Source organism: Belonocnema kinseyi, chromosome 6, assembly GCF_010883055.1.
Source record: "Belonocnema kinseyi isolate 2016_QV_RU_SX_M_011 chromosome 6, B_treatae_v1, whole genome shotgun sequence".
Lineage (NCBI taxonomy): Eukaryota > Metazoa > Arthropoda > Insecta > Hymenoptera > Cynipidae > Belonocnema > Belonocnema kinseyi.
The window spans coordinates 7,328,281-7,346,305 of NC_046662.1; the positions used below are offsets into that span (position 1 = coordinate 7,328,281).

Genomic DNA, 18,025 nt, shown 5'->3' on the forward strand with positions numbered 1-18,025 from the left:
TTTTCAACCGAAAAAGAATACGTTTTTAAAAAATTAGGTGAGTTCTTTACTCAAGAAATGAGTTTTGATTAAAACATGTGATAGTTGATATTTCAAAAAAAAATTTATTATTTAAATGGAAAAAACAGAGTTCAATCTAACTAAAAATGTATATTTTAAACAAAATAAATGCGTTTTCTATCAAAAAAGATTTATTTTCTACGAAACAGTTGCATTTTTAACTAAAAAAGATGAAATTTCTACTAAATTGTTGTAATTTCTACCATATTCTTAAATTTTAAAACGAAAAAGACCAATTTTCTACCAAACAATTAAATTTTCAGACCGAAAGTATTAATTTTGCACAAAAAAGTTCATTTTTAACCAAATAGTCGATTTTTCAATCAAATAGTTAAATTTTTAACCAAACAGTTAAATTTTCAGCACTAAAAAGATCAAGTTTCTAGAAATAAGGATTCAATTGTCAGTAAAAAAAATTTTTTCAACAAAATAAACGTGTTTTTAACTATAATGACAAAACTTCCGCAAAAAATGAAATTTTGAACAAATTATTTAAATTCTTAACAAAAAAGAATGAATTTTCAAAAAAATTAATTAAACTTTTTACCAAATAGATGAGTTTTTAATCAAAAAGGTAATAGTTGATATTTCAACCAATAAAATATTTTTATTATTTAAATTAAAAAACAGTTAAATCTAACGAACAAAAAAAACGAATTTTAACAAAATACATGAGTCCACAATAAGAAAGATTAATTTTTAACCAGAAAGTTGCATTTTGAACAAAAATGCAACTTTACAAAAAAAGATTTATTTTCAACCAAACAGTTGCATTTTTAACTAAAAAATATGAAATTTCTACTAAATTGTTGACATTTGGACCAAATTATTGAATTTTGAAACCAAAAAGACGAATTTTCTACAAAACAATTGAATTTTCAGACCGAAAATATCAATTTTGCAGAAAAAAAGTTCATTTTCAACCTAATAGTTGAATTTTCATTCAAATAGTTGAATTTTTTACCAAAAAGATTTATTTTCTAGCAATAATGGAATAGTTCAATTTTCATTTTAAAAACATTATTTCCAACAAAAGAAGCTAGTTTTTAACTACAATGACGAATCTTTATTAAAAAAAAAGAATTTTTAACAAATTAATTGATTTCTTAGCAAAAAAGATTAATTTTCAAAAAAAAAATGGATTTTCAAAAATATTTCAACAAAAAATATTTTTATTATTTAAATTGAAAAACAGTTGAATGTAACAAAAAATGCGAACTTTAAACAAAATAAATGAGTCTTCCACCAAAAAAGATTTATTTTCAACCAAACAATTGCATTTTCAACTAAAACAGATGAAAATTCTACTAAATTGTTAACATTTCGACCAAATTGTTGAATTTTAAAACAAAACAAAAAACATTTTCAGCCCAAAATGGAATAGTCACATTTTCTCTTCTAAAAAATTAATTAAAAAAAAATCCTAATAGAATACTTAAATTTTTAGCCATAGCAATTAAATTTCAGCTAAGGCAATGAATTTTCAACCAGAAAATTACTTTTTCATAAAGTAGTATAACTGAAACAAAAAAAGATGAATTTTCAACGGAAAATTGAAGAATTTCAACCTAAAAATATTGTTGTATTCAATAAAAAACAGTTAAATTTAAACATAAAAGACAAATCTTAGATGAAATACTCCATTTTAAAGTTCAAAAATTAATTTTTAAAAAATTCAATAAAATCGTTGAATTTTCATCGCAAAAAATATATTTTCTACTGAAGAAACAAAAGTTTGTAACCAAAAATGAAATAGTTCAATTTTCAGTTTAAAAAAAATAATCTCGAAACAAGAATAGGGAAATTTGAACAAAATACCTAAAATTTCCAACTAAAACTAGGGAATTAAAAAAAAAATCAATAAAATATTTCATTTTTCACCGAAAGAAGTCAAATTGCAGATAAAAAAAATTAATTTGTAACAAAAAATAAAATGGGTCAATTTTCAATAAACAAAATGATTTTTTAACCAATGAAAGGACAAAATTAATTAAATTTTCAACCAAAACTGATTAATTTTCAACCAAAAAGATGAATTTTCAACTGGTCAGTCCAAAATGGAATAGTCACATTTTCTCTTCTAATTAAAAAAAATGTCCTGATAGAATACTCAAATTTTTAGCCATAGAAATTAAATTTCAGCTAAAGTAATGAATCTTTTACCAAAAAATTACTTTTTCACAAAATAGCATAACTTTGAACCAAAAAAAAAATATGAATTTTCAACAAAACATTGAATCTTTTATATTTCGATCCAAAAATATTTTAATATTAAGAGAAAAAACAGTTAAATTTAAACAGAAAAGACCAATCTTAGATGAAATACACAATTTTTAAGTTCAAAAATTAACTTTCAAACAGAAATTCTATAAAATAGTTAAATTTTTAAATCGAAATAAATCAATTTGCTACTAAAAAAAATTTGTAACCAAAAATGAAATAGTTCAATTTTCAATTAAAAAAATAATCTCGAACCAAGAAATGGGAAATTTGATACAAAATACTTAAATTTTCAACTAAAACTAGTGAATCAAAAAAAATTACAATAAAACATTTTAATTTTCATCGGAAGAAGTCAATTTTGCAAATAAAAAGATTAATTTGTAACAAAAATCGAAATGGGTCATTTTGCAGTTTAAAAAATAATTGTGAACTAAAGAAAGGACAAGATGAATTAAATTTTTAAACAAAACAAATGAATTTTCAACGGTAATATTAATTTTTATGTAAAAAATAAGTATTTTTAACAAACTAGTTAAATTCTTAACCAAAGAAATGAATTTTTAAACAAAATAAATGAATTTGTAAACAAGAAGAATAATTTTCTAAAAAAAAGTCATTTTTCCAACACATAATTGAATTTTGAACCAAAAAAATTAATTTTCAAGAAAAGAAATACGAAAGTTTAAAAAATTATATTTTAAACCGAAAAATGATTCTAATGATTGTTTCTTAAATTAGAAGAGGCGAATTTTTAACCGAAGATGGCAAGTTAAATTTTCAGTTAATAAATTTTTTACGAAAAAAAAACAACAGATTTTCACCATAATAATTTATTTTAAATCAAAGAGAAAAGTTTTCAAGAAACAACGTAAAATGTAATAGTTGATATTTCAACCAAAAAATGTTTTTAATTAGAAACCGTTGAATTAAACTAAAAAGGACGGATTTTCAACAAATCGAGTAATTTTTCAAATGAAAAAGTTCAGTCTTTAATCCAAAATGAAAAAAAAGAAATAAAAGACAAATTTTCAAGCAAAGAGAAGAAACTTCAACCCATAAAATTTTAATCAAAAACAGTTGAATTCAATAAAAAAAATATGAAGACGATTTTTAGCCAAAACAAATGGTTTAAACATTTTAAAATATGATTGTTTTTAGTGTTGGCTATTAAAAAAATACAAAACTTTCGAAAACATGTACCATGAAACGTTCTTTCATTAATATAAACTTTTATGAATAATTTGTATAAAAAAAGCTATTTTTCATATATTAAATTTTTTAAAGTAGCCACATCTTTTTTGTTAATATTGCAACTATTTTTTTACTATTTAAAAAAATGACACTAATCCTACTATTTTCTTAAATTGCTCGCTGATGCAACTGTTTTTTCTCTTTGAATTGAAATATATTTATATTCAAACAACCTGGAATTGACAGGGAATTTTTATGCATTTGGAAAAATCTGTGAATATCTAGGATTTTCTTTAAAGTGAGGGAATTTTTTCAAGAGAGTGCTTCATTTTTTAAAATTTGCAATATCAAATTGAATAATAATAATTCCTTATTTTTAAAAGTAAGTTTATATTACTTTATTTGATTATATCGTTGCGAATTTATTCAACATTTAACTATTACATTTGAATATTCATAATTTTAGTTAAAAATTCATCACTTTGTTTGAAAATTTAACTTTTTTTTTAAAATTTGTTTTTTTCTTGAAAATTAGGTTTTATTTTTACAACCGGAAATTTATCTACTATTTCAATTGAATATTTAATTATATTAGGTGAAAATTCATTTGTTTGTTTAAACATTAATTTTTTTAACTAAAAAATAACTATTTTATTTTTGGTAGAAAACTCATCTTTTCGGTTTAAAATTTAACTATTACAGTTGAATATCAATAAATCAAGAATATCAATAAAATATTTCATTTTTCACCGAAAGAAGTCAAATTGCAGATAAAAAAAATTAATTTGTAACAAAAAATAAAATGGGTCAATTTTCAATAAACAAAATGATTTTTTAACCAAAGAAAGGACAAAATTAATTAAATTTTCAACCAAAACTGATTAATTTTCAACCAAAAAGATGAATTTTCAACTGGTCAGTCCAAAATGGAATAGTCACATTTTCTCTTCTAATTAAAAAAAATGTCCTGATAGAATACTCAAATTTTTAGCCATAGAAATTAAATTTCAGCTAAAGTAATGAATCTTTTACCTTTTCATCACTTTATTTGAAAATACATTACTTTGTTTGGAAATGTAACTATTTTTTTCGAAAATTAGTTGTTTTTTTCTTGGAAATTAGTTTTTGTTTTTAAAACTGAAAATGTAACTACTATTCTTTAGTTAAACATTAATTTTTTTATTTAAAAATTTAACTATTCAATTTTTGTTTTAAAATTGATTTTTTTCTTCTTTCATTAAGATAAATAATTGGAAAATGGAACTTTGAATTTTGAAGCTCCGCACTAATTTACATCAGTACAATATTGTAGGCTTTCGGGTTGAAAATTTGACCGTAGAAAATTCGTTTCTTGGCTTAAAAATTAAACAATTTGCTTAAAGTTTTTTTCATTCATGTCTAAAAAATTGTTTTTGGTTGAAATTTTTTTTATGTGAGAATTTAACTGTTTTGTTTATAATTTGTGTTTTCGGTTTTTAAATTTTTGTAGGAAATTGAACTGTTTTGTTGTCATTTTTTTCCTTCTTGCCTGAAAAATCTGTTTTGTTTCAAAATTCATGTCTTTTGGTAGAAAATCCATTATTTTTTTATCGAAAAATCTACTTTTTTGTACAAAATATCTTTTTTTCTGGCTTGAAAATTCAACAATTTAGTCAATTTTTCTTTCCTTCACAAAAAATCTGTTTTGTTTAGAAATTATTCAACTACTTTTTTCCAAATTCTCCCTTTTGAGTTAAAAATTCAACTATTTGGTTGGCAAAAAGCTTTTTTTCTTGAAAATTTATAATTTGGCGTTGAAATTTTAAATATTTTGTAGAAAATTCTTTTTTTTAATTAAATAATTTGGTTAAAATTTTTACTTTGTTGACTAAAAAATCATTTTTGGTTGAAAAGTTAACTGTTTTGTTAAAAAATCGTATTTTTGAATTCTAAATTAATCGTTTTGATTAAAAATGTAACTATTTCGTTTAAAGTTTCATCATTTTTGCTTAAAATTCATCTCTTTCGTTCAAAATTTAAATATTTCTTTGAAAATTCGTTTTTTTTAAGTAATTTTTTTAGCTGAAAATTTAAATATTCTATTTTTTGTTGAAAATTGATCTTTTTTATTAGAAAATTTAACTGCGTTGTTATAAATTGGTATTTTTGGATTGCAATTTTTATTTTGTTGAAAGATCAATTATTTGGTTGAAAATTATCTCTTTTACTGAAAATTCAACTGTTTTTGTAGAAAATTCGGCTTTCTGGTTTGAAAATTCAAAAATTTAGTTTTATGGTTGGGAATTTAAGTACTGTTTCAAAATTCATTTTTTTGAGTTAAAAAGTTGCATATTGGATGGACAAGAAACTTTTCTCTTGAAAATTCTTAATTTCTGGTTGAAAATTTAATTATTTTGTAGAAAATCGAACGATTTGGTTCATTTTCTTTACAAAAACAATCCTTTTTGGTTGAAAAGTTAACTGTTTTGTTAAAAATTCGTCTTTTTGAGTTCTAAATTAGTTTTTTTCATCGAAAATTTACCTTTTTTATTAGAAAATTTAATTTTGTAGTTTTAAATTGGTCTCTTTGTATTGAAAATTATATTATTTTGTAGAAAACTCAACTATTTGGTTAAATTTTTGTTATCTTGTCTGAAAAATCTGGTTTCGTTGAAAATTTAACTGTGCTGTTAAAAATTCACCTTTTCGGGTTAAAAATTCAACTGTTTGGTTCAAATGAAATTTTTTATTTAAAAACCATCTTTTCAGATTGAAAATTCAACTGTTTTGTAGAACATTCGCCTTGAAAGTTCAACAGTTTGGTTAAAATTTTGTTTATTTCTTGACTTCAAAATCTTTTTTGTTTCAAAATTGCACTTTTTTGGTTGAAAGATTAATTATGAGGTTAAAAATGGTCTCTTTTACTGAAAATTCAACTGTTTTTGTAAAAAAATCGGCTTTTTGTGGTAAAATCCTTTTTTATTAAAAAGTGAACTGTTTTATGAAAAATTTGTCTTTTTGAGTTCTAAATTAGTTTTTTTGATTAAAAATTTACCCTTTTTATTTAAAAATTTAACTGTGTGATTGTAAATTGGTCTTTGGTTGAACATTTAATTTTTTTATAGGAAATTCAACTATTTGGTTGAAAATAAACATTTTTGTGTTAAATTTAACTGTTTTTAAAAAAAATTTAACAATTTATTCGACATTTTTATTCTTTCTTGGCTAAAAAATCCTTTTTGTTTGAAAATGTAACTATTTCGTTTTTTAAACTAAACAATGCGAGAACTAGGTATTCCAAATTAAATATTTATAATTTGATAATATTCTGAAGTGAATATTTTAATTTCAATTCCTCTCAGATTATTGTTTTTTTTAAAGATTAATCATAGTAACCTCTTTTCTTATTTGTATGAATTTTAGGGATACAGCTTTCTTTTAAAAGTAAATTTAGTGTATTCGAAATAGTAGTTTGAGAGAAATTCACGATCATATATACAAAAATTTGCCATTTACCATCGATTGAAAATTTATTTTTTATCACAGAGGAAATATAAAACGGTACAGAAATTGGAAGGTACTGTACAGAAAAGTGTGGATGAGGAAGTAAAATCGAGCGATGAATGTCACCCAGAAATCAAACAGCAAATTTCGAAACCAGCTTCAGATGAAGATTCGAGGCAACAAAAGGTTTCAGTTCAAGTTCAGCCTGAAATAATTTCAAAACAAAATCAATCGCGAAATTCAGAGGCTACGAAGGAAAGCAAAGTTTTGGCAGATAGTGTAGATAATGTGGATAATGTGGATTATACAAAAACTCAAAATGCGGAGGAAAGCAAGAAGGCCGAATCCATTGAAAAAGGTATTTTTATTTTCAGATTAGAGAGTTAAAACCAGGGTGGCCGCTGGACCGGGAAAAACTGGGAAATGACAGTGAATTTTTTTTACCGGGAATTTTACAAATTTGTAGAAAAAAAATCTGCCCATGTTTGATTTCAAAAGTTTTTAAATAATATGTTACATTGTTACGTTTTTCAGTTATGCTATTATTTAGCTTACGATTCGTAATTCAACATTTTTTTACTTAAAAAATGTTCCATTTAAGTATTTTATTTATAAGCTTACATTTTTAATTGAAAGAATTTAAAATAGATTTTTCAAAGACTTGAACAAATAAAAAATAAAAGCCTTTGATGTTGAAAAATTGGGATAAAAAACATTTTTATGTAATAAATAAATTCATTTTTTAAATTTATCTGTACTTTAAGTAATAAAAAGTGAACAAAAATGATTTGACAAAAAGATTTTAAACCAGTTCAAAATTTAAGAATTTTCAGATTTTAATGTTAAAACTTAAACGGTGTCAATTTGAAAGTCTTAGTCATTAAACAAATGTGAACGTATGACTGAAAGTTTATAAAATATTTTCAAATTAAAAATAACTTTATAGTAATATATTCTTAATTAAGGGATTTTATTAAATTTAAAATATTGTTTCAGTCTAAAATATTCAATTTTTAACCAATTTAATTGAAAAATTTTAATTAACAAAAAGATTAATTAATGAATATTTAGCAATATTTGAATTTTTATTTAAGATAAGTAAATTGAAACCACATATTTAATAGTAAATAATCTTTAACTGAATTGTCCGACATAGAAAGCCTAGAATCGTTAAAATTTCAAAGAGTAGTTAAACTTTGAACGTTACAATTTTAATTGTTGTATTTGAAAAATGCTTAATTAAGTGAAATTTTTAAATTTTTATGTATAATTTACAAATGAACATTTTTAGAAAAAATTTGAGTAATTTTAATTGCGTTGAAATTTGTTTCTTGTTTGGTTGAAAATTATTTTGCTTTTAAAACTTAAAACATAGCTATTGTTCTAATTTAATATTCCATAATTTTAGATATGAAAATTCATCTCTTAGGTCAAATATTCATTTTTTGACTAAAAATTTAACTATTCATGTTTTGGTTAAAAATTACAATTTTTGTTTAATATTCGTCTTTTTTGTAGAATTTAATCTTCTTTCTTTGAAAATATATTTTTTTTTAAAGTTAGTTTTTTGTTGTTTTAAAAAGTAATTTTTTAACTGAAAATTTAATTTATTCCAATTGAAAATTTCATAATTGTAGTTAAAATTCATCTTTTAGCTAAATATTGATTTTTTAGTTAAAACTCAACTATTTGGTTGAAAATTTGTCTTCTTTGACTAAAAATTCAGCTATTTCGTTCAAGATTCATGTTTTTTTTTTAAATTGTATTTTTTGGTAGAAAATTAAGTTTTTTATTTGAAAACTAATCTTCTTGTTTGAAAATTTATATTTTTTCGGGGGAAAATTCAAGTGTCCTAGTTAAATATTTATTATTTTAGTTGGAAAATCATCTTTTTGGTTGAAAACTCATCTTTTTGTTTTAAAATCCAACTATTAAGTTTTAATATTCATCATTTTAGTTGAAAATTTCGAAAGTAACTATTTTTTCGAAAATTAGTTTTTTTCTTGGAAATTAGTTTTTGTTTTTGAAACTGAAAATATAAATATTTCTCTCTTCGGTTTTAAAATTTTGGTAGGAAATTGAACCTTTTGGTTGTCATTTTTTTCTTTCTTGTCTGAAAAATCTGTTTTGTTTCAAAATTGACCTCTTTTGGTAGAAAATCCATCTTTTTTTTTATCGAAAAATCTACTCTTTTGTACAAAATTTCTTTTTTTTTATTTATTGAAAATTCAAGAATTTAGTAAATTTTCATTTTCTTTACAAAAAATCTGTTTTGTTTGGAAATTATTCAAATACTTTTTTCAAAATTCGTCCTTTTGAGTTAAAAATTCAACTATTTGGTTGGCAAGAAGCTTTTTTCTTAAAATTTCATAATTTGGGGTCGAAATCTGAACTATTTTGTAGAACATTATTTTTTTAAATTCAATAATCTTGTTAAAAAAAAAAATATTTTTTTTATGACTAAAAAATCCTTTTTGGTTTAAAAGTTAACTGTTTCGTTAAAAAATCGTCTTTTTGAGTTTTAAATTAATCTTTTTGATTAAGAATTTAACTATTTCGTTTGAAGTTTCATCATTTTCGTTTAAAATTCATCTCTTTCGTCCAAAATTTAAATATTTGTTTGAAAATTCGTTTTTTTAATATTAATTATTTTTAACTGAAAATTTAAACATTCCATTTTTTGTTGAAAATTTATCTTTTTTATTAGAAAATTTAACAGTGTTGTTATAAATCGGTATTTTTGGATTGAAAATTTTATTATTTTTGTTGAAAATTCAAGTGTGTTATTAAAAATTTGTCTTTTCGGGTTAAAAATTCAACTATTTGGTTAAAATGAACTTTTTTATTTATAAATCATATTTTTGGGTTTAAAATTCAACTGTTTTGTAGAACATTCGTCTTGAAAGTTCAAAAGTTTGGTTCAAATTTTGTTTCTTTCTTGACCTAGTCCTTAAAGTGCACACTTCCGTAAAATCACATAAAGAGCATACTGGGTGTTAGGTACCCAAGGGTATTCAAATGTGTGCTGTGCTGACAGTATTGGATAGTTTTTTTACAAGAAAATCAATTAATGATGTTTAATCAATCTAATTTAAGGAGAAAAAGGTTTCAAAACAGTTTTTGAAATTTAAAGTATTTAAGAAAAAATTTAAAAATGACTTTTCACTCGAAAACTCATAACTTTTTAAGTTTTTGATATTTTTACTTCAAATTTTACCTGAATACTTTCGAGATACGGCGCTTAAAAATAAAATTAGTCTTATAGTGTTCGTTCCAAAAAAGGTATTTAATCTGAAAAATAAAAGCTTCAATTCAATAATAAATGAAACACCGTACTTTGCCTGATTAAATTATTTTCTTTATCTGAAACTTTGTATAAAAATGATAAAAATTATGTGAAAATGACATTGAAAAATAGTTTTTTATGTCATTTGTTAATCTGGCGCCATTCGTTCCATTTTCTTGAATTTGGTATATTTTGTTAAAGCGCAAATAAGTCGCTGGGTGTTAAACACCCAGTATGCCCTTCAAGAGTTAAAAATCCTTTTTGTTTCGAAATTGTACTTTTGTGGTTGAAAGATCAAATCTTTGGTTGAACATTTGTCTTCTTTAATTAAAAATTCCGCTATTTCGTTAAAAATTCATGTATTTTGTTAAAAAATTGTATTTTTTGGTAGAAAATTAACCTTTTTATTTGAAAACTAATCTTCTTGCTTAAAAATGCATGTTTTTCGTTGAAAATTCAAGTGTCCCAGTTAAATATTCATTATTTTAGTTGAAAAGTCATCTTTTTGGTTGAAAATAGAACTATTTGATTAAAAATCCTAGTTTTTTTAAAAATTAATTTCTCCAGCTGAAAGTTTAAATACTTTTAGTTGACCCACACGATTGAAAAAATTGACCGGGAAATGATCGGGAATTTGAAATCTTCCATCGAAACTTCACCCTGTTTCCCTATGTATCCCCTGTTTTGAGGGGTTTTTAGGCTCCGATGTCTAAGATTTATTTCTCTAGTTTCAGAACCAATCGTAGAAAATCCGCTGGATAAAATCCGAGAAAGTATGATTTACGAGGAACTTTTGGACATGAAAGCATCGTTGACGGCTAAGTTGATTCAAGAAAAAAACGAGGTTGAGAGGTTAGAGGAAATGATAGCAGAACGTGGAAGTAAAGAGACTAAATCGAGGGATAAGAGCCATACTCCCAATGACCTTGATTTGGCAGCTATTATACAATTGACGGACGAAAATCTATTACTAGAGGTATACATTTACTTGATTAATTTACTTTTATATCTATTTTCTTTTTTTTTTTTTTTAATATTTAGTTAAAATTTTGATTATATTTTAATATTCTGCATGTCAGGGAAAACCTGCAGATTAGAGAAAATTCAGGGAATTTTATTGGCCGGGAATTTCTGAGATTAAAGAAAATCTTGCATAATTTAGGAAATTCTATAAGAGGGGAAAAATTGGAGAATTTTTAAAATGTTTTGCGGCCACCCTAATATAATGCTCTTTTTAGTAATTTATTATCTCTTGTATTTCTATTTCTATTGATTAAAGTTAATTCATCCTGAATATTATGTTTCTAGTTAACAAATTTATTGTTTGGTTGTAAATTCAATCAGTTTGTTCACCATTTTTTATCACTTTTGCCTGAAAATTGAACTATTTTTGTAAAAATTTTCTTTTTGGTTCAGAAATTTCATCTGCTTTAGTTGAAATTTTATGTATCTTGTATAAAAATGCAACTATCTGGATGAAAATTAATCGATTTTGGTTGAGTATTTAAATATTTGACACAAAAAATGAATTATTTTTTGGGAAATTCGTTGTTTTTTGGTTTAAAAATGAATTTTTTCAACTCAAAATGTAACTTTTCTGTTTTTTGCCTTTTTTGGTTGAATTTAAATTTTCTTGGCTTAGAATCTCCTCTTTTTTGGTTAAGAATGAAAATGTTATATAAAAAATTAATTATTTTATTGAAAATTCGTTGTTCTTTTTTGTTTAAATTGTAACTTCTATTTTTTGTCCTTTTTGGTTAAAAATGAAAATTTTATATAAAAAATGAACTATATTGTTGAATATTCGTTTTTTATGGCTTAAAATTAATTTTTTCAACTCAAAATGTAAATTTTCTTGGCTTAAAATTTCCTCTTTTTTGGTTATGAATGAAAATATTATATAAAAATGAACTATCTTATTGAAAATTCGTTGTTTTTTGGTTTAAAAATTAATTTTTTCAAGTCAAAATGTAACTTTTCTGTTTTTGTCTTTTTTGGTTGAATGTAAATTTTCTGGGCTTAGAATTTCCTTTTTTTGTTGAAAATGAAAATGTTATATAAAAAATTAATTATTTTATTAAAATTCGTTATTTTTGGGTTTCAAAATTAATTTTTTCAACTCAAAATGTAACTTTTCTGTTTGTCTTTTTTGTTTGAAAACAAATCTTCTTGGTTTAGAATTTCCTCTTTTTTGGTTAAAAATGAAAATATTATATAAAAAATAAAATATTTTATTGAAAATTTGTTGTTTTTTGGTTTTTTCAACTCAAAATGTAACTTTTCTGTTTTTTGTCTTTTTTTGTTGAAAACAAATCTTCTTGGCTTAGAATTTCCTCTTTTTTTGGTTAAAAATGAAAATATTATATAAAAAATGAATTATTTTTTGGGAAATTCGTTGTTTTTTGGGTTAAAAATTAATTTTTTCAAGTCAAAATGTAATTTTTCTGTTTTTGCCTTGTTTGGTTGAATGTAAATTTTCTTGGCATAGAATTTCCTTTTTTGTTGAAAATGAAAATGTTATATAAAAAATTAATTATTTTATTAAAATTCGTTATTTTTTGGTTTCAAAATTAATTTTTTCAACTCAAAATGTAACTTTTCTGTTGTTTGTCTTTTTTGGTTGAAAACAAATCTTCTTCGTTTAGAATTTCCTCTTTTTCGGTTAAAAATGAAAATATTATATGAAAAATAAAATATTTTATTGAAAATTTGTTGTTTTTTGGTTTTTTTCAACTCAAAATGTAACTTTTCTGTTTTTTGTCTTTTTTGGTTGAAAACAAATCTTCTTGGCTTAGAATTTCCTCTTTTTTTGGTTAAAAATGAAAATATTATATAAAAAATGAATTATTTTTTGGGAAATTTGTTGTTTTTTGGTTTCAAAGTTAATTTTTTCAACTCAAAATGTAACTTTTCTGTTCTTTGTCTTTTTTGGTTGAATGTAAATCTTCTTGGTTTAGAATTTCCTCTTTTTTGGTTAAAAATGAAAATATTATATAAAAAATGAACTATTTTTTGGAAATTCGTTGTTTTTTGGTTTAAAAATTAATTTTTTCAACTCAAAATGTAACTTTTCTGTTTTTTGTCTTTTTTGGTTGAATGTAAATTTTCTTAACTTAGAATTTCCTCTTTTTTGGTTAAGAATGAAAATGTTACATAAAAAGGTAATTATTTTATTCAAAATTCGTTGTTTTTGGTTTAAATTGTAACTTCTGTTTTTTGTCTTTTTTGATTAAAAATGAAACATTTATATAAATAATGAACTGTATTGTTGAATATTCGTTTTTTATGGTTTAAAATTAATTTTGTAGACTTGAAAATTCTTTTTTTGGTTTGAAAATTCAATAATTTGGATGAACTTTTCTTTTATTTTTTAATTGAAAAATGTCTATTTTTCGAAAATTCATCACTTCGGTTTAAAATCAGACTATTTGGTTAAAAACTCCTCTTTTTGGTAGAAAATGTATTTTTTTGTTGAAATATCAACTATTACATTTTTTGTTTAGAATTAATCTTTCTAGTTTGAAAATTCAACAATTTTGGTAGAAAATTAACTTTTTCTGTTGAAAAATTGCGTTTTTGGTTTAAAAATGATCTATTTTAGTAGAAATTGTAGCCTTTTCTGATAAAAATGTCACTGCTTGTTTGAAAATTATCTACTGTTTCCTTATTTGTTGATAATAATTTTTTTTTTTTTTTGAAAATTGAACTGCATGGCTGAAGCTTGATACATTTTCTTAAAAAAAAAAACATTTTTTTGTTGAAGACTCATAATTTTAGTTGAAAAATCATCTCGTTGGTCAAAAGTTGTACAATTTTTTTGTTGACAAAATTCATGATTTTTGTTGAAAATTCATCACTTTGGTTTAAAATTGGTCGATTTTATTAAAAATTGATTTTTTCATTTCAGAAAAGTAATCTTTCTGGTTTAAAATTGATCTTTCTGGTTTTCAAACTCATCCAGTTTGGTACAAATTTCATATTTTTTATTGAAATATAAACTATTACATTTTTTTTTAGAATTCATTTGTCTAGTTTGAAAAGTGAACAATTTGGTTAATAATTACAATATTTTGTTGAAGATTTAAACATTTTTTTTCGAAATTCAACCCTGGTAGAAAATAAATATTTTTTTGATAATTAGTTTTTTGTTATTGTTGAAAACCCAACTGACTTCTAAAAAAATTGCATTTTTGGATTTAAAATTTAAATACTTGTTGTAAATGGCCCTTTTGGATTGAAAATTCATTTTTCTTTATCGAAAATTTAACTGCCTTCTAAAAATTCAATTATTAGCCTTAACTGAATATATAACTGAAATATCTGTATTAAAATTTATTTTTTAGTTAATAAATTAATCATTTTAGTTGAAAATTAATCTTTTTTGTTTAAACTTCTTCTATTTTATTAAAAAGTCTTTTGTTTTTGGTAGAAACTTAATTTTGTTGGTTACAAATTCGTCATTTGGTATTAAAATTCATCTTTTTTGGTAAGAATTTCTTATTTTTTCGTTAAAATATTAACTATCTCCTTGAAAAAGTCATATTTTAGTTTTTAAAGTTCCACTATTTGGTTCTTAAGGCAACTGATTGGTTGAAAATTAATTTTTATTGCCAAAAATTCAAATATTTGGATGAAAATTCATCTTTGTAGATAAAAAATGTAAGTATTTGATTAAAAATTCAACAATTTTATTAAAAGTGTTATCATTTATGGAAAATTATAGTATTTTTTTAAAAATAATCTCTTTTGGTTGAAAATTTAATTCCTTTGTTGAAAATTCGTCTATTTGGAGTCTTTTTGGGTTAAAAATTCAATTATTCAGTTAAAAATACAACTTTTTTGGGTTGAAGTTCAATCTATTTTTGTTCGAAAGTTCGAACATTTGGTTGAGAATTCACCTTTTCGGGTTGAAAATTCAACTGTTTTTTATTTTTGAAAATTTAATTTATTTGTTAATAATTCAACTTTTTCGATCAAAAATTGAAATAGTTTTTTCTAAAAATAATTTCTTTTGGATTGAAAGTTAAGTAAATTTGATGAACTTTTTTCTTTCTTAACTGAAAAAATCTTTATTTGTTGAAAATTTGTCTTTATAGTTGGAAAATTCATAATGGATTTTTGTTGGTTAAAAATGAGTTGTTTTTATTTTTGCTTGAAAATTACTCTTCGTGGTTGAAAATTTGTCTCTTTGGTTTTAAAATTAATATCTTTTTGCAGAAATATTACATTTTTAGTTGCAATATCAACTAATATATATTTTGAGAATTCATCTTTCTAGGTTGAAAATTCAACAAGTTTGATAGAAAATTAACTTTCTTTCTTTATACTCGCATTTTTGTTTAAAAAATGATCCATTTTAGTAGAAATTTTATTTTTTTCTGATCAAAATGTCATTGTTTGTTTGAAAAATAATCTTCTTTGGTTCAGGATTCCACTATTAATTGACTATTAATTATTTTGTAAAATTTTCTTTTTTTTTGTTTGTTAAAAAGTCAAGGGTCTTTCAAAACTTTCGTATTTTCGATTTGAAAGTTGAATGATTTGGTTTAAATGTGAATGCTTGGATACAAATAATTTTTTTTTAAAATTAGAATATTTTAATTCTTTGTTCATTAGTTTGAAAATTCATCTTTTTAGATAAATAATTTAAGTATTTGGTTACAAATTCAACCATTTTATTGAAAATTTTATTATTTTGTTGAAAATTAAAGCATAATACAACTGTATTGTTGAAAATTCGTCAATTTGGATAGACAATTCATCCTTTTTGATGAAAAATGTAACCCTCAAAGTGCATGCATGATAAAAATAACGGTAAAGTGCATCGTGGGTGTTATATACCCAGCCTATTTAATCATGTATTCTTCAACCGCTATGGAATATTTCGTCACAATAAAATTATCCGATATAATTTAAGGTATCTTTTATAAGGTAGAGTTGGTTTTGTAGCAATTTATTTATTTTAAGTTTATTTTTTTACTTAAAAATTCATAACTCACGCAATTTGAATTATTTTAAACTGAAAATTAATTATCATACTTTTGAAATAGTGAACTTTCATTAAAAAAATATTTCAACATGGGCGCTTAAAAAAAATATACTTGTTTGCACAGTTGAACAGTCAATTTTCTAATAAAATGATGAATCAGATTTTGTGCTTTTAAATCGATTTATTATTATAAAAACTGAGGAAATTTGACATGTAGTATTATAAAAATACAAGAAATTGAAAAAAGAGACTTATATAACTCTAATAACTGCTCTCGCAGGACGCGCTGCCGTAAGTTATAAGCCATCTACAAAGAAAAAAAGTATGAAATAATCGAAAAAAAATATTAATTCACTTAATATGATATACTTACGTTAGAAAGTAAACAAAAATCAGTAAAATTCTTTTAAAAATTTGCTCCAAAATGACTTGATGCAGATGCAGTATGCTAAACGACTTTGCTTACAGTAAGTGTCTCCAACTAAAGCTAGATGGCGACACTACTCAATTTTTTCGAATTAAGTATGGTTTATAAGAGTTTGAAAATTGCTTGGGGTCTCGGATACCCACAATGCACTTTAAGGGTTAATATTAATGTTCAGGCAAAATGAAAAACTGGTCAGGGAATTTTGAAAATGAAGTTTTTCGGCCACCCGATGTTTATTAAATTTGTATGATGTTTCCTTTCAGAAAAAAATGACGACTTTAATTCGCAGCATTGTGGAAGAAAAGGACGCGTGTGTGGAATTGCGTGTTCAATTGGCCTTGCATCACCTAGCTGCCAAAAATAGTGTACAAACCGTTAAGCAAATTTAACTCCGTGCCTAGAACGAATTATAGTTTTTAATTTAAAAGTGAAAATGCCGTTAATATTTCTTTTGTAGAATATTCTAGTTATATAAAGTTTTCTTTTTTTTTTTGAATGAAGTTCTAATCTGAAAAGATTATCACTTGAAAGTTTATATGTTAAAACGTGAAATAATTATACATTGAATGATAATAGGACTGGAAGATGATAAATTATATTATATTTGAACGTATTTTCTGTTTCAGTTTTTATTTTTATACCTCAGTAATTTTATGCATAGTCATTAAAAATAAGGGATTTAAAAAAACGGTGAAAAAAGTCAAGGATATTAAATTTGCAAATTAGAAATTGTTTTATTTCGTTTATAAAATATTCTATATTAACAATGATGCAAGATAAAAATTCTGCTCTTTGAATATCAACGATCAGAGAAAGTGAAAAGTTTTCAGAAAAAAGTTAGGGAACTCATCTCTTCGGTTGAAAATGCGCTTTTCTTTTTTTGTTAACAATTATTTTTTTTACTGGAAATGTAACTATTCCATTTTTTCCCTTGACCAATCCCCTTTTCCTACACTTTTTACCTTTGCTCCCTTTTTATGCATATTCCTATTACCTTTTTCTTCCTCTGATGTCACTATTAAGGGAAAGTGATTTGAATCAATATAATTACCTACCTCTAGTTTCTGGACCTACTCTCTTACCTCATCATCCACTATTACATAATCAATTACTATTCCCCTTTCTCCTCCTGTGCGTATATATTCTCTTTCCTCATCTCCTTCTATGATTCCATTTAAGATAAACCATCCCAACTCCTCCAAGCTCTTTAACAATTACTTTCCCTCCCCATTCAGCACCTTATCTTTGGATATTCTTCCTCTCTCTTCTCCCCATTAAACGAGAAGATGGGAAAAATGGTAGAAGGAATAAAAAGAGGATTAGAGTGCACAAAAAAAAAATGAAATTAGTAAACGGGGAAATAGAA

General features: G+C 23.3%; 1 protein-coding gene across 1 annotated transcript in view; it reads left to right on the top strand.

The window, feature by feature from the left end:
* Positions 1-17,238, top strand: part of LOC117174997 (ralA-binding protein 1) — a 36,976-nt gene extending 19,738 nt beyond the window's left edge. The window contains exons 7-9 of the mRNA XM_033364485.1: positions 7,000-7,315; positions 10,972-11,219; positions 16,923-17,238. Of these exons, the coding sequence (XP_033220376.1) occupies positions 7,000-7,315; positions 10,972-11,219; positions 16,923-17,048 (690 nt within the window). The 3' untranslated portion in view covers positions 17,049-17,238. The remainder of the gene's footprint in view (positions 1-6,999; positions 7,316-10,971; positions 11,220-16,922) is intronic.
* The last annotated feature ends 787 nt before the right edge of the window (positions 17,239-18,025 follow it).